The 19573-nt window shown below is 49.4% G+C and overlaps 1 protein-coding gene across 1 annotated transcript; it reads right to left on the minus strand.

The window, feature by feature from the left end:
• Positions 1-18366: 18366 nt before the first annotated feature.
• LOC119366989 (dirigent protein 21-like) lies at positions 18367-18906 on the minus strand. Its single transcript, XM_037632637.1, has one exon. The coding sequence runs from the start codon at positions 18904-18906 to the stop codon at positions 18367-18369; it is 540 nt and encodes a 179-aa protein (XP_037488534.1).
• Between the last annotated feature and the right edge of the window lie 667 nt (positions 18907-19573).

Here is a 19573-nt window from a genome sequence, read left to right on the forward strand (position 1 = left end):
ACTACTTCCTTACAACTTCCAGTGAGTCACACTGTCTTGTACTACAAATTCTCTATTTTTTCCTACTAGCTAGCTACATGTTTTTGCTTACATATGCCCGCTTAATTAAGACATGCAAACTTGTGTGCATGCAGATTTCACTAGATCTTGTGTATCATTAAAGTTGACGCCGGAACAGTTGAAATACTGGACTCACTACTCAAAGCAAATACTGACTATAACATCTTGTTTGGGATAGTCAACAGGTAATTTCAATCATTATTAACTATATATCTCGGCCTATTTAGTTCGTCATTTCATGATATGAACTATTTAATAACCCCTTTATTCATCTTCTTTGTCGGCGGGCAGGGATTGGACAAGGTTCATCAGCGTCACGGAAGGCGAATGGAAAAAAAATCTTAAATGGTTTCAACCCAATGTAAGTAATTAAGTAGTACTAGCTAGCTAGCTAGCTGCCATCTCTTTAATTATCATGCTTGATTAATTATTATCTGATCAAATTCCATTCTCGTAAAGGCCCTGAAGCAGGCGCAGGGGACTGATCTGTGTGCATTCTGCATTTGCTACAACATTCGCATAATGGCGTCTGAAAGGAGCAGATCTCAAAGACAGGAATGGGTACGCTTGTCAGAACACTATTCACAATTTTTACACCATTATCGATATCTAGTCACATAACTAATACACATGCATATTGATCTTCTTCTTAACAGTTCAAAGAGGTGCGGGAGAAGCTCCTATAAACGGAGCGCGTAGAAGCACTTCAAGAGGAAATAGCGGGATTTTTGCTCGACCAGGTCATAAATCCGAAGAGAGAATACTATTACCCGCTACCGCCCCCATGAAAACCACTTCCAATTGTCATCGTGCTCCGAAGGCACCAATTAGGCTAATGCCACTGGCTTCGAAGGCAACATGCATATGTAGGAAAAATTGTATATAGCTATACATGTGTGTATGTGTGAATTAATTAATATGGTGGTTTGTGAGACATTGATGATATATATATGCATGATTGGTTCTACTAGAAATTCTCTCTCTCTCTCTCTCTCTCTATATATATATATATATATATATATATATATATATATATATATGCATAACGTGTACAATGTGTAGTATCGTAAAATACCAGCAAACGAAAAAGAATTAAAATGGAAACACAAAATTAAATGAAAAAGAAATCATCAAACTAAAAAAAACCTTATAGTACCGGTTGGTCTTACCAACCGGTACTAAAGGGCTCCAGGCCGCCGGAGCTGGCTCGTGCCACGTGGTTGCCCTTTAGCACCGGTTCGTGCTGAACCGGTACTAAAGGGGGGGGGGGGGCTTTAGTGCCCACACTTTAGTGCCGGTTATGGAATCGGCACTAAAGGGCCTTACGAACCGGTGCTATTGCCCGGTTCTGCACTAGTGTATAATACCACGGTTGAAACGTCTGTTCAGAAACGGAGAGCATGCCAAGTTGATGCGATGGTATAGTGAGGACCGTAAGAAAGACGGGAAGTTGAGAGCACCCGCTGACGGGTCGCAGTGGAGAAAAATCGAGAGAAAGTACTGGGCTGAGTTTGCACGTGACCCAAGGAACGTATGGTTTGCTTTAAGCGTGGATGGAATTAATCCTTTCAGGGAGCAGAGCAGCAATCACAACACTTGGCCCGTGACTCTATGTATGTATAACCTTCCTCCTTGGATGTGCATGAAGCGGAAGTTCATTATGATGCCAGTTCTCATCCAAGGCCCTAAGCAACCCGGCAACGACATTGATGTGTACCTAAGGCCATTAGTTGAAGAACTTTTACAACTGTGGAATGGAAATGGTGTACGTACGTGGGATGAGCACAAACAGGAGGAATTTGACCTAAAGGCATTGCTATTCGTGACCGTCAATGATTGGCCCGCTCTCAGTAACCTTTCGGGACAGACAAACAAGGGATACCACGCATGCACGCACTGTTTACTTGACACCGAAAGTATATACCTGGGAAGCTGCAGGAAAAATGTGTACCTGGGCCATCTTCGATTTCTTCCGACCAACCATCAATGTCGAAAGAAAGGCAAGCATTTCAAAGGCGAGGCAGATCACCGGAAGAAGCCCGCCATGCGTACCGGTGATCACGTACTTGCTATGGTCAATGATTTACACGTAATCTTTGGAAAGGGTCCTGGCGCACTACCTGTTCCGAATGACGCTGGGGGACACGCACCCATGTGGATGAAGAAATCTATATTTTGGGACCTACCGTACTGGAAAGACCTAGAGGTCCGCTCTTCAATTGACGTGATGCACGTGACGAAGAACCTTTGAGTGAACTGTTGGGGAACGTTGCAGAAAATTAAAAATTTTCCTACGGTTTCACCAATATCCATCTATGAGTTCATCTAAGCAACGAGTCAAGGGGAAGAGTTTGCATCTACATACCACTTGTAGATCGAGTGCGGAAGCGTTCAAGGGGATGGTGATGATGGAGTCGTACTCGACGTGATTCGGATCACCGATGACCAAGTGCTGAACAGACAGCACCTCCGCATTCAACACACGTACGGGACGGACGACGTCTCCTCCGTCTTGATCCAGCAAGGAGGAAGGAGAGTTCGAGGAAGGCAGCTCCAACGGCAGCACGACGACGTGGTGTAGTTGGTGCAGCAGTAGTCCGACAGAGCTTCGCCAAGCACGTACGGAGGAGGAGAGGTGTTGGGGAGGGGAGGGGCTGCGCCTTAAGTTGTGTCCAGCAGCCCTCCCCTCACCCCTCTATATATAGGAGGAGAGGGGCAAGGGGGCCGGCCCTCTAGGGGAAACCCTACAGGGGGGCGGCGGCCAAAGGGTGGGGGGCTTGCCCCCCAAGCAAGGGGGGTGCGACCCTTTAGGGTTTCCCCCCCAACCCTAGGCGCATGGGCCCAAGTGGGGGGGGCGCGCCAAGCCCACTAGGGGCTGGCTGCTATCCCTACACAGCCCAAGTGGCCCCCCGGGAGGGGTGGTCCCTCCCGGTGGACCCCCGGAACCTCTCCGGTGGTCCCAGTACAATACCGGTATGACCCCGAAACTTTCCGGTGTCCGTTTAACAACTTCCCATATATAAAACTTTACCTCCGGACCATTTCGGAACTCCTCGTGACGTCCGGGATCTCATCCGGGACTCCGAACGACATTCGGTAATCACATACTTGTCTTCCTGATAACCCTAGCGTCACCGAACCTTAAGTGTGTAGACCCTACGAGTTCGGGAGACATGCAGACATGACCGAGACGACCTCAGGTCAATAACCAACAGCGGGATCTGGATACCCATGTTGGCTCCCACATGCTCCTCGATGTTGTCATCGGATGAACCACGATGTCGAGGATTCGATCAAACCCCGTATGCAATTCCCTTTGTCAGACGGTATGTTACTTGCCCGAGACTCGATCGTCGGTATCCCAATACCTCGTTCAGTCTCGTTACCGGCAAGTCACTTTACTCGTACCGTAATGCATGATCCCGTGACCAACACCTTGGTCACCTTGAGCTCATTATGATGATGCACTACCGAGTGGGCCCAGTGATACCTCTCCGTAACTCGGAGTGACAAATCCCAATCTCGATCCGTGTCAACCCAACAGACACTTTCGGAGATACCTGTAATGCACCTTTATAGTCACCCAGTTACGTTGTGATGTTTGGTACACCCAAAGCACTCCTACGGTATCCTGGAGTTACACGATCTCATGGTCTAAGGAAGAGATACTTGACATTGGAAAAGCTCTAGCAAACGAACTAACCGACCTTTGTGCTATGCTTAGGTTTGGGTCTTGTCCATCACATCATTCTCCTAATGATGTGATCCCGTTATCACCGACATCCAATGTCCATAGCCAGGAAACCATGACTATCTGTTGATCACAACGAGCTAGTCAACTAGAGGCTCACTAGGGACATATTGTGGTCTATGTATTCACACGTGTATTACGATTTACGGATAATACAGTAATAGCATGAATAAAAGACTATTATCATGAACAAAGAAATATAATAATAACACTTTTATTATTGCCTCTAGGGCATATTTCCAACATGAACCTGCTAGGCTTCTTGGGCGTGTATGGAAACACAAAAGATACAGGTGAGGCACGGGAGGACCTGCAACGTTTGCACGAAAAAGACGGCATGCCTCCAAAGCAGTATGAAGGTGCTGCTAGCTATGCTCTTACCAAAGAAGAGAAGGAAATCTTCTTTGAATGCCTGCTTACTATGAAGGTCCCGACTGGCTTCTCGTCGAATATAAAGGGAATAATAAATATGCCAGAGAAAAAATTCCAGAACCTAAAGTCTCATGACTGCCACGTGATTATGACGCAACTGCTTCCGGTTGCACTGAGGGGGCTTCTACCAGAAAATGTCCGATTAGCCATTGTGAAGCTATGTGCATTCCTCAATGCAATCTCTCAGAAGATGATCGATCCAGAAATCATACCAAGGCTAAGGAGTGATATGGTGCAATGTCTTGTCAGTTTCGAGCTGGTGTTCCCACCATCCTTCTTCAATATCATGACGCATGTCCTAGTTCATCTAGTCGACGAGATTGTCATTCTGGGCCCCGTATTTCTACACAATATGTACCCCTTTGTGAGGTTCATGGGAGTCCGAAAGAAATATGTCTGTAACCGCGCTAGGCCAGAAGGAAGCATCTCCATGAGCCATCAAACAGAGGACGTCATCGGGTTTTGTGTTGACTTCTTTTCTGGCCTTAAGAAAATAGGTCTCCCTAAATCGCGGTATGAGGGGAGACTGACTGGAAAAGGCACGCTTGGAAGGGACTCAATAATATGCAGGGACGGATATTCTTGGTCTCAAGCACACTACGCAGTTCTACAGAACTCTACCTTGGTGACCCCGTATGTCGATGAACACAAGAACAGTCTGCGCTCCAAACACCCGGAGCAGTGCGATGACTGGATCACATGTGAACACATCAGGACTTTCAGCAGTTGGTTGGAAACACGTCTCAGAGGTGACAACACTGTTTGTGATGAGCTGTACTTGTTGTCCAGGGCACCATCTTCGAGTGTTACGATTTGGAAAGGATACGAGATAAATGGGAATACATTTTACACGATTGACCAAGATCAAAAGAGCACCAACCAAAACAGCGGTGTCCGCTTTGATGCAACAACCGAGAGGGGAAAGGACACATATTATGGTTACATAGTGGACATATGGGAACTTGACTACGGACAGGATTTTAAGGTTCCTTTGTTTAAGTGCAAATGGGTCAATCTGTCAGGAGGCGGGGTACAGGTAGACCCACAGTACGGAATGACAACAGTGGATCTGAAAAATCTTGGGTACACTAACGAACCGTTCGTCCTAGCCAATGATGTGGCACAGGTTATCTATGTGAACGACATGTCTACCAGACCGAGAAACAGAAAAAATAAGGAAGCGAATACATCATACGATGAGCCAAAGCGCCACATAGTTCTTTCAGGAAAAAGGGACATCGTGGGAGTGGAGGGCAAGACAGACATGTCTGAAGATTATGAAAAGTTTCATGAAATTCCTCCCTTCAAAGTCAAGGTCGACCCCAGCATCCTGATAAACGATGAAGATTATCCATGGTTACGGCGCAATAAGCAAATGACACAAGCGAAGAAAAAGTGAAGACTTTGTCCCGCAACTATTATGATGATACCATGCCAACTTTGTAACAAACGAGTATGATACCATTGTCCGTTTTGTACATGCACATGCTATGTGGGTGAAATTATGATACCATGCCATCTTTCAACTTTTTCAGAGTTCATTTGAAATGCTTTAATGTCTTACGGTTCGGCCCTCGTAATACCATTAATCCCGGTTCGCTCCTTGTCAACTATGTTCCCACCAAGAACACTCTCAAGAGGGCAGCCACGTGGGCCATTGGTCCCGGTTCGTCTGGACCTTTTTTCTCTATAGGCGCATCTATGTTCATTTTTTTAGTAAAGTTAATCACTAACTTGTGATTCAAACAAGTTTCAAAGAATTCAAATTTTAACTATTCAAATTTGAAAACTAATGGCATTAACAGAAAGTTTATAATTTTTGTGACTTAAAAGAAAAGTAATTAAACATAAACTTTAATAAAATAAATAAAAATAGCAACTATAAGTATTTTGTTGTAAGTAGAAACAAAATAAAATAAATAAAGCAACAAAGAAAACAAAAAAACAAAATATTTTTTCTAAAACTAATGGCACTAACAGAAAGTTTATAATTTTTCTGACCTAAAAGCAAAAAAGAATTAAAAAATAAAGCAAAAAACAAAAGAAAATAAATAATGCAAAAAAACAAAACAAAAAAAACTACGAAAAAAATAAAAAAAATCCACCTATTGGGCCACCACGGCCTGAATACGACTAGAAACCCAACCTGGGCCAGGATTCAGGCCCGCAGAAGGCCCAATAGGCCCACAGCAGCATAGTGTGAGATTAGGCCCATAAGCCTGCATTTGAGAGGAGCTCGAGTGGGTAGCCGCAGCAGGGCTTATAAACCACTCCGAGCCCCTCTCAACTAGCGAGGTGGGACTAAATTTTGGCCGCGAGGCGGGCAGCGCAGGGGCCTTTGGTCCCGGTTGGCGGCACCAACCGGGACTAAAGGGGGGCATTGGTCCCGGTTCGTGGCACCAACCGGTACCAATTCCCACCCTTTGGTCCCGGTTGGTGGCACCAACCGGGACCAAAGGCCGCCGCTTCCCGCCCTTTGAGCTGCTGAAAAGAGGCCTTTGGTCCCGGTTGGTGGCACCAACCGGGACTAAAGGGGGCATTGGTCCCGGTTTGTGCCATGAACCGGGACCAATACTCTCAGTATGTAAGAAAGCACTTGACGTTTTTTAGATTCATCTGCATCAGTTCCCCGCTCCGACGCCGCCGCCAGGCTGCCCGAGCTCGCCCTGTCGCCGCCATCTACTGCCTCGTCAATGCGCAGCCGCCCTGCCCCGAGCATGCTGCCGGCGGCCCGCCCCGACCACGCCGCGTGCCCCTGCCCCGACCACGTCGTCGTCGCCCCAGCTGCCCCGCGCCGCCTTCGCCTCTGCCTCGCCCTGCCCCGACCACGCCGTCGTCGCCTCTACCCCGACGCGCACCGTGCCCCTACCCCGACCAGGCTGCACCTCTCCCTTTGGTTAGGGCCGGCACCGCCCCCCTCTTCCCCCTGTTTTTTTTGCACATATATAAATGTTTTATTCCTAATTATATTTATATGTATGAGTATATGTATGTGTGTGTATCTTTTTATATGTCCTTTTTTTAAATTTTTTGTTTTTTGCATTTTTATAAAAATGTATATATGTATGTATATATGTTCTCTGTGTATATATATGTTCATGTATATATTCAAAAGATAGATTTTTAGAAAAAAATAGTATTTTTTTCTGTTCATATATATTTTTGGTGATATTAATTATTATAAATATGCAAATGTTTGTATATTCATATGAACAATGAATTAGGCAAAACCTTTACTTTTTTTCTAAAACTTCTATTTGAACATTATTTTAAAAAAACAAGCAATACTACTTCATGTATTTTTAAGAAGGAAGAAGAAGCAAAAGAATGAGAGGAAAAAGGAAATAAGAAGAGGAAGAAGAGGAGAAATAAATAAGAAGAAGAAAAAAGAAGAAAGGAAGAGGAGAAGAAGAAAGGAATAGAGGAGAAGAAGAAAAAATAGAAAAAATGAGAGCAGAAGAAGAAAGGAATAGAGGAGAAGAAGAAAAAAAATATTCTATTTTTTCTTCTTCTCCTCTATTCCTTTCTTCTTCTCCTCTTTTTTTCTTCTTTTTTTCTTCTTCGATCTTCTCCTCTTTCGTCGTCGATATACCCTCCCCTCGGCCCTCTCGCTCGACCAAAACTCTCGAGGACACCCAAACCCTAGAGAAAAAACGATGTTGGTCTCCTACCCCCTCCCGCTGCGCCCCTACCTGAAAAACTCTCTTGAGGCCACCCAAATTTACCAAGTTAAAAGAGCGTTGTCGTCGAGGCCACCGCAAACCCTTGAAGCGTTATGTCGAGGCCACCCCAAACCCTTGAAGCGTTGTCTAGGCCACCCCAAACCCTAGAGAAGCAGCGTCGAGGCCACTAACATTATTCCTTATTGTGATTAGCTAGCTGGTTCTACGTTTGCCACTAATATATATCCATCTGTACCATGTTTGAATAATAATTGACATGTTGTAAATATTTGCAGAAACTATGGAGCACTACCGAGACGAAGCAACAGAAGCGATGTTGGGGGAGGTAATCACAGAAGGAACTGATGTCGTTGCGTCATTTTTCAACGACGCCGTTGGTCAAGAAGGACTGGGTGAAGAAGAGGGCTATGTTCATGATGGCTCCGGCCCATTAATGCCGGTACAAGAAGAGGGCTATGTTCATGATAGCTCCGTTGATGACCCAATGAAGGTACAAGAAGGAGACCGTGCTGACTGCTCCGGTAACCGAACCGAGTCTGGCCAGGTATATATATATTAGTTAAGCCCGTGCTGACTAGTTAATTGATGCATTTATTATTCTGGTATATATACACATATTAATTAACTCTCGTCTTTCTTCCTTTTTCTATCCCTTCGGATCGAGCACAACTTCGGTAAGGAGACGAGGCCCAAAGAAAAAGTTGAGCTCGGATGAAAAGTTTGAGATCACAGCAATCGCGCGCGACGGCGAACCGATTGAACCCATCCGGACAAAGAACGCATTTGTTGCTCAGTGCGGGGTTCTTGTTAGGGACAAGATCCCGATCAGCATCCACCAATGGTATAAGCCTAAGGAGGAAGACCCTCAGGTGTCTTATGTCAATGATATGCAGAAAGATGATCTTTGGACTGAGCTGAAGGCAAATTTCACCCTACCACCAGAGGAGGATCCAGAGAAGCCAGTTAAAGAGCAATTAATCAAGTCTTGTGCTCTTAAGAAGATGGTAGGCCTATTCAGGAGGTGGAGGAAAGAGCTGAAAAAGTTTGTCGCCAAAGAAGAGACACCAGAATTCATCGGCAAATATGAGAAGATCAGAGATCACTGGCCCGCATTTGTGGCCTACACGACATCGGAAAAGAGTAAGAAGATGTCGGGGACAAACAAGCAAAATGTTGCGAAGAAGAAGTTTCACCATCGCACGGGGTCAGGTGGCTACCTTCAAGCCCGGCCTAAATGGTCCAAGGCTGAGAATGATCTGCTTGATAAAGGGATCGAACCGGAGACAATGAGATGGCCAGACTGTTGCCGGACTTGGTTCTTCGGGGCTGGCGGAACCTTGGACCCTGTATCAGGGAAGTGCCGTTGGACGGACGAGAAACTAAAATCACCAGTCATAAGGCTTCGGCAGTATATCCATGCAGCGCAGCAAGGGACGTTCGTTCCAGACAGGGAGAAGGACGAGCTCACAATGGCCCTCGGGAATCCTGAGCACCTTGGACGGACACGAGGCATGCCAGGCTCCATTCCGTGGAAGGTTGGTTTTCCGGACGCAGGGGGTTACAAAACCCACGAGAGGAGGAAGAAACTGGAGCAGAGCCAACTGCAGGCGCTGCACGAAAGGGTAATGATGCTAGAGGAACGAGAAGAAGATCACAACAAATGACCTGCTGAAGCTTCCCCCGAAGCTACCCCGCCATCTCAGCGGAGAAGCAGCGTGGCTTCCACCGAGCTGCTTCAGCCGGAGCATGTCTTGACGGCTCCTGCCAGCTATCCCGTGGATGCTATCACGGGGGCTCAAAATTGCCACCTTATGACGCGATGGATGAATTTGAAGGTCAAGGCGGTTGTTGGCTCTGTTTATCCTACTGAACACGGCGCAACTTTTCACTGCCGGCCGATTCCAGAAGGATATGCTAGGGTGATGGTGGCTGAAATAACGGAGGGATTTGAGGACCTCCAGCTTGACTACCCTACCGGTGAAGGGGAGACTAGGCTGGGTTCTGCTCTGAAGACTCCATGCCTATGGCGGAAGGAGCTCATCAACCTTCCGAACTGGACGCCTCCGCCTCCTCCTCCTCCTCCGGCGAGTCAGGGCACTCCGCCTCCTCCACCGACTCCTCCTCCAGCGATTCAGGGCACTCCACCTCCTCCACCGCCTCCTCCTTCGACGAGTGTCGATCAGGGCACTGGGCCTCCTTCTCCGGCACGTGGCGGCACTCCGCCTCCTTCTCTGCCTGCGCCGGCGCGCCCGAGCAGCCAGCAGCCTCCTCCTTCTCCGGCGCGTGGTGGCACTCCGCCTCCTTCTCCGCCTGTGCCGGCGTGCCCGAGCAGCCAACAGCCTCCTCCTTCTCCGGTGCGTGGTGGCACTTCGCCTCCTTCTCCGCCTGCTCCGGCGCGCCCGAGCAGCCAGCAGCCTCCTCCTTCCCCGCCTCGCCAGCAAGGGTGGAAGAGACCCGCCACCGCCCCGGCTGCTCCGGCGCGTCGTAGTCCTTCTCCTCCGCCTCGCACCGCCGTCCATGCCCAAGGCGCGCGCTTGCATTCTGCAGTACCTCGGCAGCAGCGGGGCTGGCGGCAGCTCCTGACAGTCCTCCCGGAGATCCATGCTAGTGCAAGAGTATGAAGACTGGGGGGAGCGCCGGGACAACCGCAACACCGCACACCTATCCTAGTTCATGGAGTTGGACGTCCTTACGCCTCACATCTTGGCGGACCCGGACCGGGCGTATGCCTAGGTCCTAGACCTCTCTGTGGTGACGTCGGAGACGCCAACGACACCTCCTCCAACAACCGCCGCCCTCTCCCGTAGCCCACGTCCTACGTGGTCGCGGCCGCAGTGCGCAAGAGGAAGCGGAGAGGATCATCAGCGACCATTTGGCGGCCGTCCGGTAGCCCTGCCGCGAGGACGCCACCTTCCATCGCCCCAAGCCCGACGACGACGACTCCGACGCTAGGTCAGACCACGATGACGGAGGAGGAGCCGCCGGCCAGCCCTACATGACCTACGAGGTCAATGTCAAGTATAGTATAGTTTAGTGTTTTATTTTCAGATTTTTAGTTCAATGGACGAGATATTGTCCAGTTTTATGTACATATTATCCTAGTTTCAATGAAATCCGTCGTGTTTATATTAAAGTTCGTCAGGTTTGATTGAATTTCGTCTAGTTGGTTCGAATGGTTGTGAAAATGTATGCGGCTACAGGCATCCGTGTCCATGGACTGGTCTCCCTGTCTGCGGACGGATGCGAGAGGAAATTTGCGGGTTGCCGTTGGAGATGCACTTAGACTGTACTATTGTTTTATATCGACAATTAACACTCATGACATTGGGTAGTGGTGAGAACATTTGTTACTCATAGATTGCCCACGGGACCTGTCTCCTGGGACGCAACCTGGTGCATATAAATACCAAGCATATGCGCGCGTGTATATTTGGATGCTTGCGCCCCTTTTTCTCGAACAGTAAAGTATCACTGCCATCATTTTCTCTGGCATTGTATCTCCACATCGCCGCGACCGGCGTCTTCATTGCACGAAATTTTGTGATGGAGGCCAGCGACTTAGGCAGTGGAGGCCTGGTAGGACTAGGGTTCCTACCGACTCGGCTCCTTAGATTGTAGGGGTGGGACAGCGAGGGTTGAGGCCGAGGGCAGCGGCTCCGGCGTGTTGGCGCCGTCGCGAGGGAGGAGAAGGGTGGCGGCGGCTAGGGTTTCCGGCTCCTCTGGAGCCGGGCAATATGATAGAACTATCTTTATTGCTTAATCTGGAAAGTATCTTACAACTAATATTTATAACCTCAAAACGACTAGCCTAAGATAACTTGCATAATAATTAACCTAAGATAACTTGTGGGCTAAGATTGCCCGGTGGGCCTCTACGGCCGTAACACTTCTCCCCGCCTGCATAAACAGCTCGTCCTCGAGCTGTAAGGTGGGGAAGCGCTGGCGGAACACCTCGAGGCGATCAACCAGCGTCAAACACCTTCTCGACAGCTGGGGTGACCAGGTCGGCGGCGACGGCGTCCTCCGGAATGTAGTCTGCAACCTCCAGGTAGAAGAGTCGCGGGCAGGCATGGCCAGGCGTGTAGGGCTCGTCGCAGTTGAAGCACAATCCTTGGCGGCGACGCTCGAGGAGTTCGGCTGAGGTGAGCCGGCGGAACGGGCGTCCCGCGGTCACGGCGAGGTGTGCGGCAGAAGCTTGCGCAGGGCGACCCTGTGCGAAATCCGGCCCTGGTAGCGACCCAACGGTCCGGGACGGTGATTCCTACTGGATGGCCACCGTGCGGCGCTCGAACGCGCGGGCGTAGTACATGGCCGACTGGAGATCCTGGGGTCCGCGAAGCTCCACGTCGACCCGAATGTGATCCGAAAGGCCGCTGACGAAGAGCTCAGCCTGCTGCAGGGCCGTCACACCTGGCGCGTGACATGCCAGGGCCTGGAAGCGGTCGGCAAAATCCTGCACCGTGGAGGTGATAGGTAGGCGGCCCAACTCGGCCAATCGGCTCCCTCGTAATTGCGGTCCAAAGCGAAGAAGGCACAGCTCGTGGAAGCGCTCCCATGGGGGCATGCCGCCCTCGTCCTACTCGAGGGCGTAGTACCATGTCTGGGCGGCCCCGCGGCGATGGTAGGAAGCCAGCCAAGTGCGCTCCGACACGGGTGTGCGCTGCCCGCGGAAGAACTGGTCACACTGGTTGAGCCAGTTAAGCGGGTCGTCTGAGCCGTCATAAGTGGCGAAGTCGAGCTTGGCGAACCGGGGCGGCTGCTGGTTTGGCGCGCCATGGCCCACTACCTCGGCGGTGCGGAGAGCTGTTGACGGTGCTTGGTCCATGGTGGGAAGGCCGGCGTAGGCCCCCGTGGCCCCCGACGCCCCGGGCTGCAACTGGAAACCCGACGGCTCCCGGGCCTCCGTGTGAACCAGCGGAGGTGATGTCCCGTGGAGCCAGCCCGGATGCGGAGATGGTGACGATGGGAACCGGACCTCCTGGATCGGAAGACCGCCTGGCGTGGACTGGCCCAGGCTAGGGCTGGGCGGTGGCGGCCGCGGAACCTGCACTGTGGCCGCCGGGAGGGACGGCGAGGCGGTGGGTGGCGCGGCCTAGGCCGGCCACTGCGGGCCCTGGGCGGCTGCTGGCGGCGCGGGTGGCGCCGCGAGCGCTGGCGTCGGCCACTGGGGCGAGGGCGGCATGGAAGCGGCCGGCGTTGGTAGCGCCGGGTAGCCCCCGGCGATGGCCGCGGGGACGGAGTAGGCCGGCCACTGTAGGCACCGGGCGGCTGCTGGCGGCGCGGGTGGCGCCGCGAGCGCTGGCGTCGGCCACTGTGGCCAAGACGTCGTCGGAGCTGCCGGTGAGGGCAGCGCCAGGTTACCCCCGGTGATGGCCGCGGGGACGGAGTACCATGGAAGCGCCGGCTGTCCCGCGGTCACGGCCAGATGGAGCTGCGGGGCGGCCCGTACGGGCTAGCCAAGTAGAGGCGGATGCCCTGGACGGGGGGTGGCGGCAGGCCGTGGCCCGGCGCGGTGCAGGGTGGAGGGAAGATCGGCGCCGAGAGCGACGTCGTGGCGCCCGCCGAGAGCGCCGTGACGCCCGGCGATGAAGCGGCGGCGGTCGTGGGGTTGATGGGCAGCGGCGGTGGTGGCGGTGGTGGCGGAATTGGAGGCGGTGAAGACATAGTCGAAACCCGGGTACCTTAGGTTGTAGGGGTGGGACAGCGAGGGTTGAGGCCTAGGGCGGCGGCTCCAGCGTGTTGGCGCCGTCGCGAGGGAGGAGAAGGGTGGCGGCGGCTAGGGTTTCCGGCTCCTCTGAAGCTGGGCAATATGATAGACCTATTTTATTGCTTAATCTGAAAAGGTATCTTACACCTAATATTTATAACTCAAAAGGACTAGCCTAAGATAACTTGCATAAGAATTAATCTAAGATAACTTGTAGGCTAAGATTGCCCGGTGGGCCTCTATGGCCGTAACAAGGCCATTAAAGCACAAATGACACAACATAGGATTTGGAACCATCGGGGAACATTGCAGTGCTGATCTTCTTCGAGGGTTTACCACCAAACTCTGATGGACCCTCTTCTCTATCAATAGAGTAAACCATGCAATCTCCACTGCTTCATGCAGTGGGGTGATGTCAAGCTCCACTCCGTGTCATGGGGAAAGAAGAGGTATGCACTGATAAAAAAAAAAGGGCCCGTTTTCTCCAATATAATCAAAATAATAATAAACTGAATAACGAAGATCAAATCAAAGAAGAGACTCTATCCATTGATCAAGAAGGTCGACATTCTTTCCCTTGGTTCTGTCTATGATAAGAAGAAGATCATGTTTCAGTACAACCTTCTAAGAGATTAGCCCTGGGATCTCATTCTTGAATTATTATTTTCCATTTCTTTGCATCCAGATGTTCCAACAGCCAATAAGTACAATCTCCAAAGCAATCTTCTTGGGAAAAGTTTGGAGAAGAGGGATCACCGCATCAAACACTGAAATTCCTCTGTGCCTATTTAGAGAAATGCAGTCCAAATTAGATTGAGCAGAAGAGCAGTCCCAAAGCAAACGATGCACACTTTCTGGAAACTTGTCATTACAAAGCAGACATTCCTAACAATTCTGAAAGAAGGATTTTCTTTTGCGTAGACCACTGGTTATGATTATGTCACACATGATCCAGCAAAAGAAAATTTAATGCCTGATTGTACTCGCAGATTTTCAGAAACACCTAACCAAGTGATTAGCCTTTGACTGGCCAATAAGATGCTTATAAATAGCTGGATGAGTATTGCTATGTCTTCCAAGTGTATTTCCATTTGTCTACTGAAGTGCTAACTTGGTGTACTTTTGGAGCCAAATCATTGATCCGGTGGAAAGCAACAACGTGAGAGGCCTGTGAAACTTCTCAAGCACATCAGAGGAAGTTTTATTTGAAGCCACAAATAGCTTGTTATTGACTGGAAATGAATGCAACTAAAGTACTATTGAACAAGAGGAGTGAATAACCAGTTATCAGTCGAAAACATAAAAGTATCTTCTACACCATCATTGCAAACTACTACTTCTTAAAAAAATGGATGAATTTCAAGTGAGGCTTTCACCAAAATGATCCCTCAGATTTGTTGTGTCGAGAGCAGTAGAGTAGTAGGTATACCAAGTTTGCTTAACCCAGGGCATGTTATTCTTGTTGAAGAATTTGTGTAAGTTTTTAATCCGTATAGCCTTGTTGTGAGCTAATATGCCAGTCCCCCTATGGAGAGACTTCTATATGTTAACATTTACATTATCTTTGTACAAATCGTATATAGCTAAAAGATTCATCCCGACTATATGATTTATCTTGACATGCAACCAATCCACATCATCAAGTAGGTCCACCAAATAATTTATCCCCACTAACTCCATTATTTTAACATGTAACCATACCAACCCCGCACCATGCCACCATGCACGCCCCACTAAAATTAATTATCTCGACATGCAACTATGTCAACTCACCATGTCATTATGCGTGGAAAACTCACATTAAAAATCTACCATAATATCCAACCATGCGTGGGAAAATGTTCTCCATTAAAGTAATATAATTATATTCAATAAATATTGTTACAACCATACAAGTCAAATATAGTAAGTGCTATGTATTTTTTATTTTGGTTCTCATGTTATAAACCAAATTTTTCATCAACCAATTCCTGCAGCAACGCCGGGTATCCTCTTGTTGTCACAACAAAGAAATCAGAAAGGAATGTATTAGGAACATCATTATTTTCTGATATAGAAGCTATAATGAAAAAGGGCTTTGCTCGCAGCACATAATTTCTTGTTGGTGAAATTATATATACATGATATCCAAACAGAATTGTAATTATATATCGCCTATATGAGAAACCGGCACAGCCAGTTCAATCAATTAAATTTGGGCACTAAGGTCAATTCTCTAGTCCTTGTGAAAAAACTAAAAATTAAAATACAATGAAGATTCTTCATGACGTAACTCATCAGGAGTTGACATTTCTAACAGTTGACTTCACATCACTAACCTAGATATCTACATCAGCTATCCTTGAGTTTGATAAATTAACATGACTAGCAAGCATCCGATGTGCATCACAGAATATCCCTCAACAATGTAATTCGTTCGGACTTCTGAATCCTAATTCAAGAACTACGGTATGACGAGGATATAATGTGCAAAAGTAGGTCTTAAGAAAGATGAGGTTGCCATAAATATGTGGAGAACTCCTTTTTATTGTCTGTTTTTTTTAGAAAAGGAGGATGACCCCCGGCCTCTGCATCTGGACGATGCATACGGCCATTTTATTAATTATTGTCATAAGACCTTATAAAGTCATACAACAGTAAGACTAAAGCCACCGACTAAGCAACATATGTCGCTGTTCCTATCCAGATGATGAAGGGGCGCTGGAAGTCTAGGCCTAATACCAAACAGACCTCGCAGCCAAACCTAACATCTAAGACATGAGGTCCCAACCAGGACGCCAGCCGGCTATGGGCACCCACCAGTCTGGCGTGCTCCTCAACCAGGACATCTGCCGGGTATGAGGCCGCCGCAGCCACCTGCCGCCAATCCATCTTCAGAGATGTACTGTTGCATCAACCTTGCCCGGTCTAGCTGCCACCACGACGCCAGGCATCGTCACCCTCCTGCACGAGTCCATCTCCGCTCATCAAGCACCGAGTCTCCACTATGCCATGCCGCCGAGATCCGCCGTCATCAATGGACAAGATGAAACACCGCTCCTCCTCTTGTCCCCTCCAGCCAACACTTGGTCCAAAACGATGCCCCCAGGAGGGAGAACGACATCGAAACATCGTCAACATCCGATCCGGTATACCCAGATCTAGGGTTTCCCTCGGAACCTCCCGATCAGGTTGATGTGACCTGCAACAATGATGCCTCGACAAGGAAACGACATCAGAGACGCCGCCATCGTCCGCCAAGACCGCAGTCAGGCACGATTTTCACCGGAAGCCGTGTCGTCCTGATCTCGTGGCTGGCTAGAACCGCGCGGGGTCTCGCCATGAAGACGTATACCGCAACTGGTACTCCGGTAGAGATCCTCCATATCCTCATCGATCCCTCCACGCACCGTCAGCCGGCCAAAACCATGCCGCGGTGGATCTGGACTGGACGCCAGATCACCGCCGCGACCCATCTTCAAGCAGAGCCATCCACGTTCATCCGTGGAGTGCTGCCACCATCCATGCATGAAGGGAAGCCCATCGCCGTCCTGGACCGCTGCCCGCCGCCGCACAGGCTAGGGGCGCCGCCCTGCCTGCTGCCCACGGGCGCACCACAAGAGACGCCCCTGCCGCCTCAAGGGGATCCCGCTGCAAATCCGCCCGCTCTAGCGCCTTGGCACCGGGCCCGCCGCCACCGCGGACCTCGCCGGCGGCAGCGGTGGCAGGGGGGTGGCCGAGGGAGGCTGGCGGCGCTGGTGTTTTTGCCCCCCTGGCGTCGCCCAGGGAGGCGACGCGAGGGGGTACGAGGGATGCCTTACGTCTTCCTGTTGATACTGTTGGCACCATCAATGGAGAAGTTGTAGCTGAAGCTGGGTGCATTGCACCCATGTTGACCAGCAAAATCGAACAAAATGCATTTTTTATGAAACTTACTGGATTTGACGATGAACAAATATTTTAGGTGCTTACAAAATTTGAAGGCGAAATGAGAGCTGAGGGGCTCCTGACAAAAAGAAAACAAAATGAGTGCTCAAAAGTTTCAGCTCTAATTTGATTTTTTGTCACAAGCTCCACAGATGACGTTCCGACATATAAAATTCAAGTACCTAAATAAATTTGTGCATCTTTGAAGGCACAAAGCATGAGACTTTATTGATTGTTTTGTTTCTAACTTTACTGTTCATCGATGGTGCAAAGCACCCATCAAAAGCCCTTTAATTCCTTTTATTATATCTCGCATAAATAGGGGTTTTTGTAAGAAAACCTGGAAATGCACATCCTATAAAAACCGATATTCTTGCATGGCCCCGTACCATATACGCGATGTTCAGGCTGTGCCACATCCTCACAGGCACGCTGGTTCGAAGATTGGGCCTCTTGTGCCTCGCAAAGAGTGAATAAAAATGTCTACAACAGAAAACAAACGAGACTGTTGTACCTCATTTATTTTAATAAAAATCTCCATCAATCATGAACTTGCATTAACACTTCGACCTGGAAGCTAAACAAATACTCCCTCCGTCCGGAAATAGTTGTCGAAGAAATGGATACAAATGGATGTATCTAGAACTAAAATACATCTAGATACATTCATTCCTGGGACAAGTATTTCCGGACAGAGGGAGTAAATCGGACGCACTGACATCCTGAAGACATCCCGGACCATAAAACACAGACACAAATCATGGATGCTTCTTTTATGCAAGCACCCACCAGATGCATGAATGTAAGAACAGACCTATGGTCTGCACCTACATGCGCAGGTACATATCAATCTTGAGCACCGCGTTCCTGGTGGTGGTGTTGGCGGAGTGTGTCCGGAGCAGGCCGTACCCAGTCACACCGCGGAGCCCGCCAGTGCCGCCCACGATCGGCAGCTCCCTGACGGTATCGAAGATGACGTCCCTTGAGAGCACGGCCAGAGAGCTCCCGTTATGGCTCCCCGCGGTGAACACGAAGTTGGCTGTGAGCAGCAGCGCGTACTCCGTCATCGACGCGAACTGGAAGAAGCCCTGTGCCCTGCCGACGGCGGGGGACGCTGCGTCCGGCCCCTCCGTCAGCAGGTCGTCCATGACATACATGTCGCCGAAGTGGGTGGTGGGGTCGTTTGCCAGCGGCACCACGCCTTTGATGACTTGCACTGCTGTTGCTGGGCTGCCAGTCACGATGTCATGCATGTAGAACTTGAGGTGGATCGTCTCCGCTGCAGCTGCTGCTGCTGATGCCCTAAGGACAAGGGCTAGTGCGAAGACCAAGGCTGGTAGGAGCTGCATGGTGTGCTTGATGGCCATGGCTTGTACTAGGATGTATAGGACATATGTGCATGAGCTGATTCTATGTTCTACACGCTCTGGCTCGAACCCTTTATATAGGCAAACTGGAAAGGACCGGCGGCAAAGCAGCCGGGAACGTGCGCCCACGATAAGAGAATTCATTTTTACAGAAAGGTGTATTTGAGTCTCATCTTTCTAATATTAAAAAATAGAACAATAATTGAATAGTGCATCTACTTGAGCAGCCATGATGAGGTGGACGGTGAATTAGAGCGCAAATGATGGGGAGGCATCAATGCAAGTTATGCGAAGTCAACTGTTGGGCATGTCAACTACTTGGGCAGCCATGATTATTGATAAGTTACATCATGAAGAATGGGCCCTGTATTTTTCATACAAGGAATAGGTAATAGCCCTAGTTCCTGAACTTAATTGATTGAACTGGACATGTCAACCTGAGATGCGATCAGATGGTGGATCAGTGCAGATGAAGCCGCCATGCTCGAGCCAGGATGACACATATGGTGAGCCGCTGAGAAGCTAAGGCCAACTTCAACTCGGATAAAATCCACGTCTGTTTGGCTTGCCACTTTCGAGTTGGCCTAAGGCACAAGTGCACATATAAGCCCACCAACGTCTCTCTGGCCGCCATCCCTGACTGGCAATGATGGAAGTGAAATTTGAG

This window comes from Triticum dicoccoides, chromosome 2B (genome assembly GCF_002162155.2).
Source record: "Triticum dicoccoides isolate Atlit2015 ecotype Zavitan chromosome 2B, WEW_v2.0, whole genome shotgun sequence".
In the NCBI taxonomy this organism is placed as follows: Eukaryota; Viridiplantae; Streptophyta; class Magnoliopsida; order Poales; family Poaceae; genus Triticum; species Triticum dicoccoides.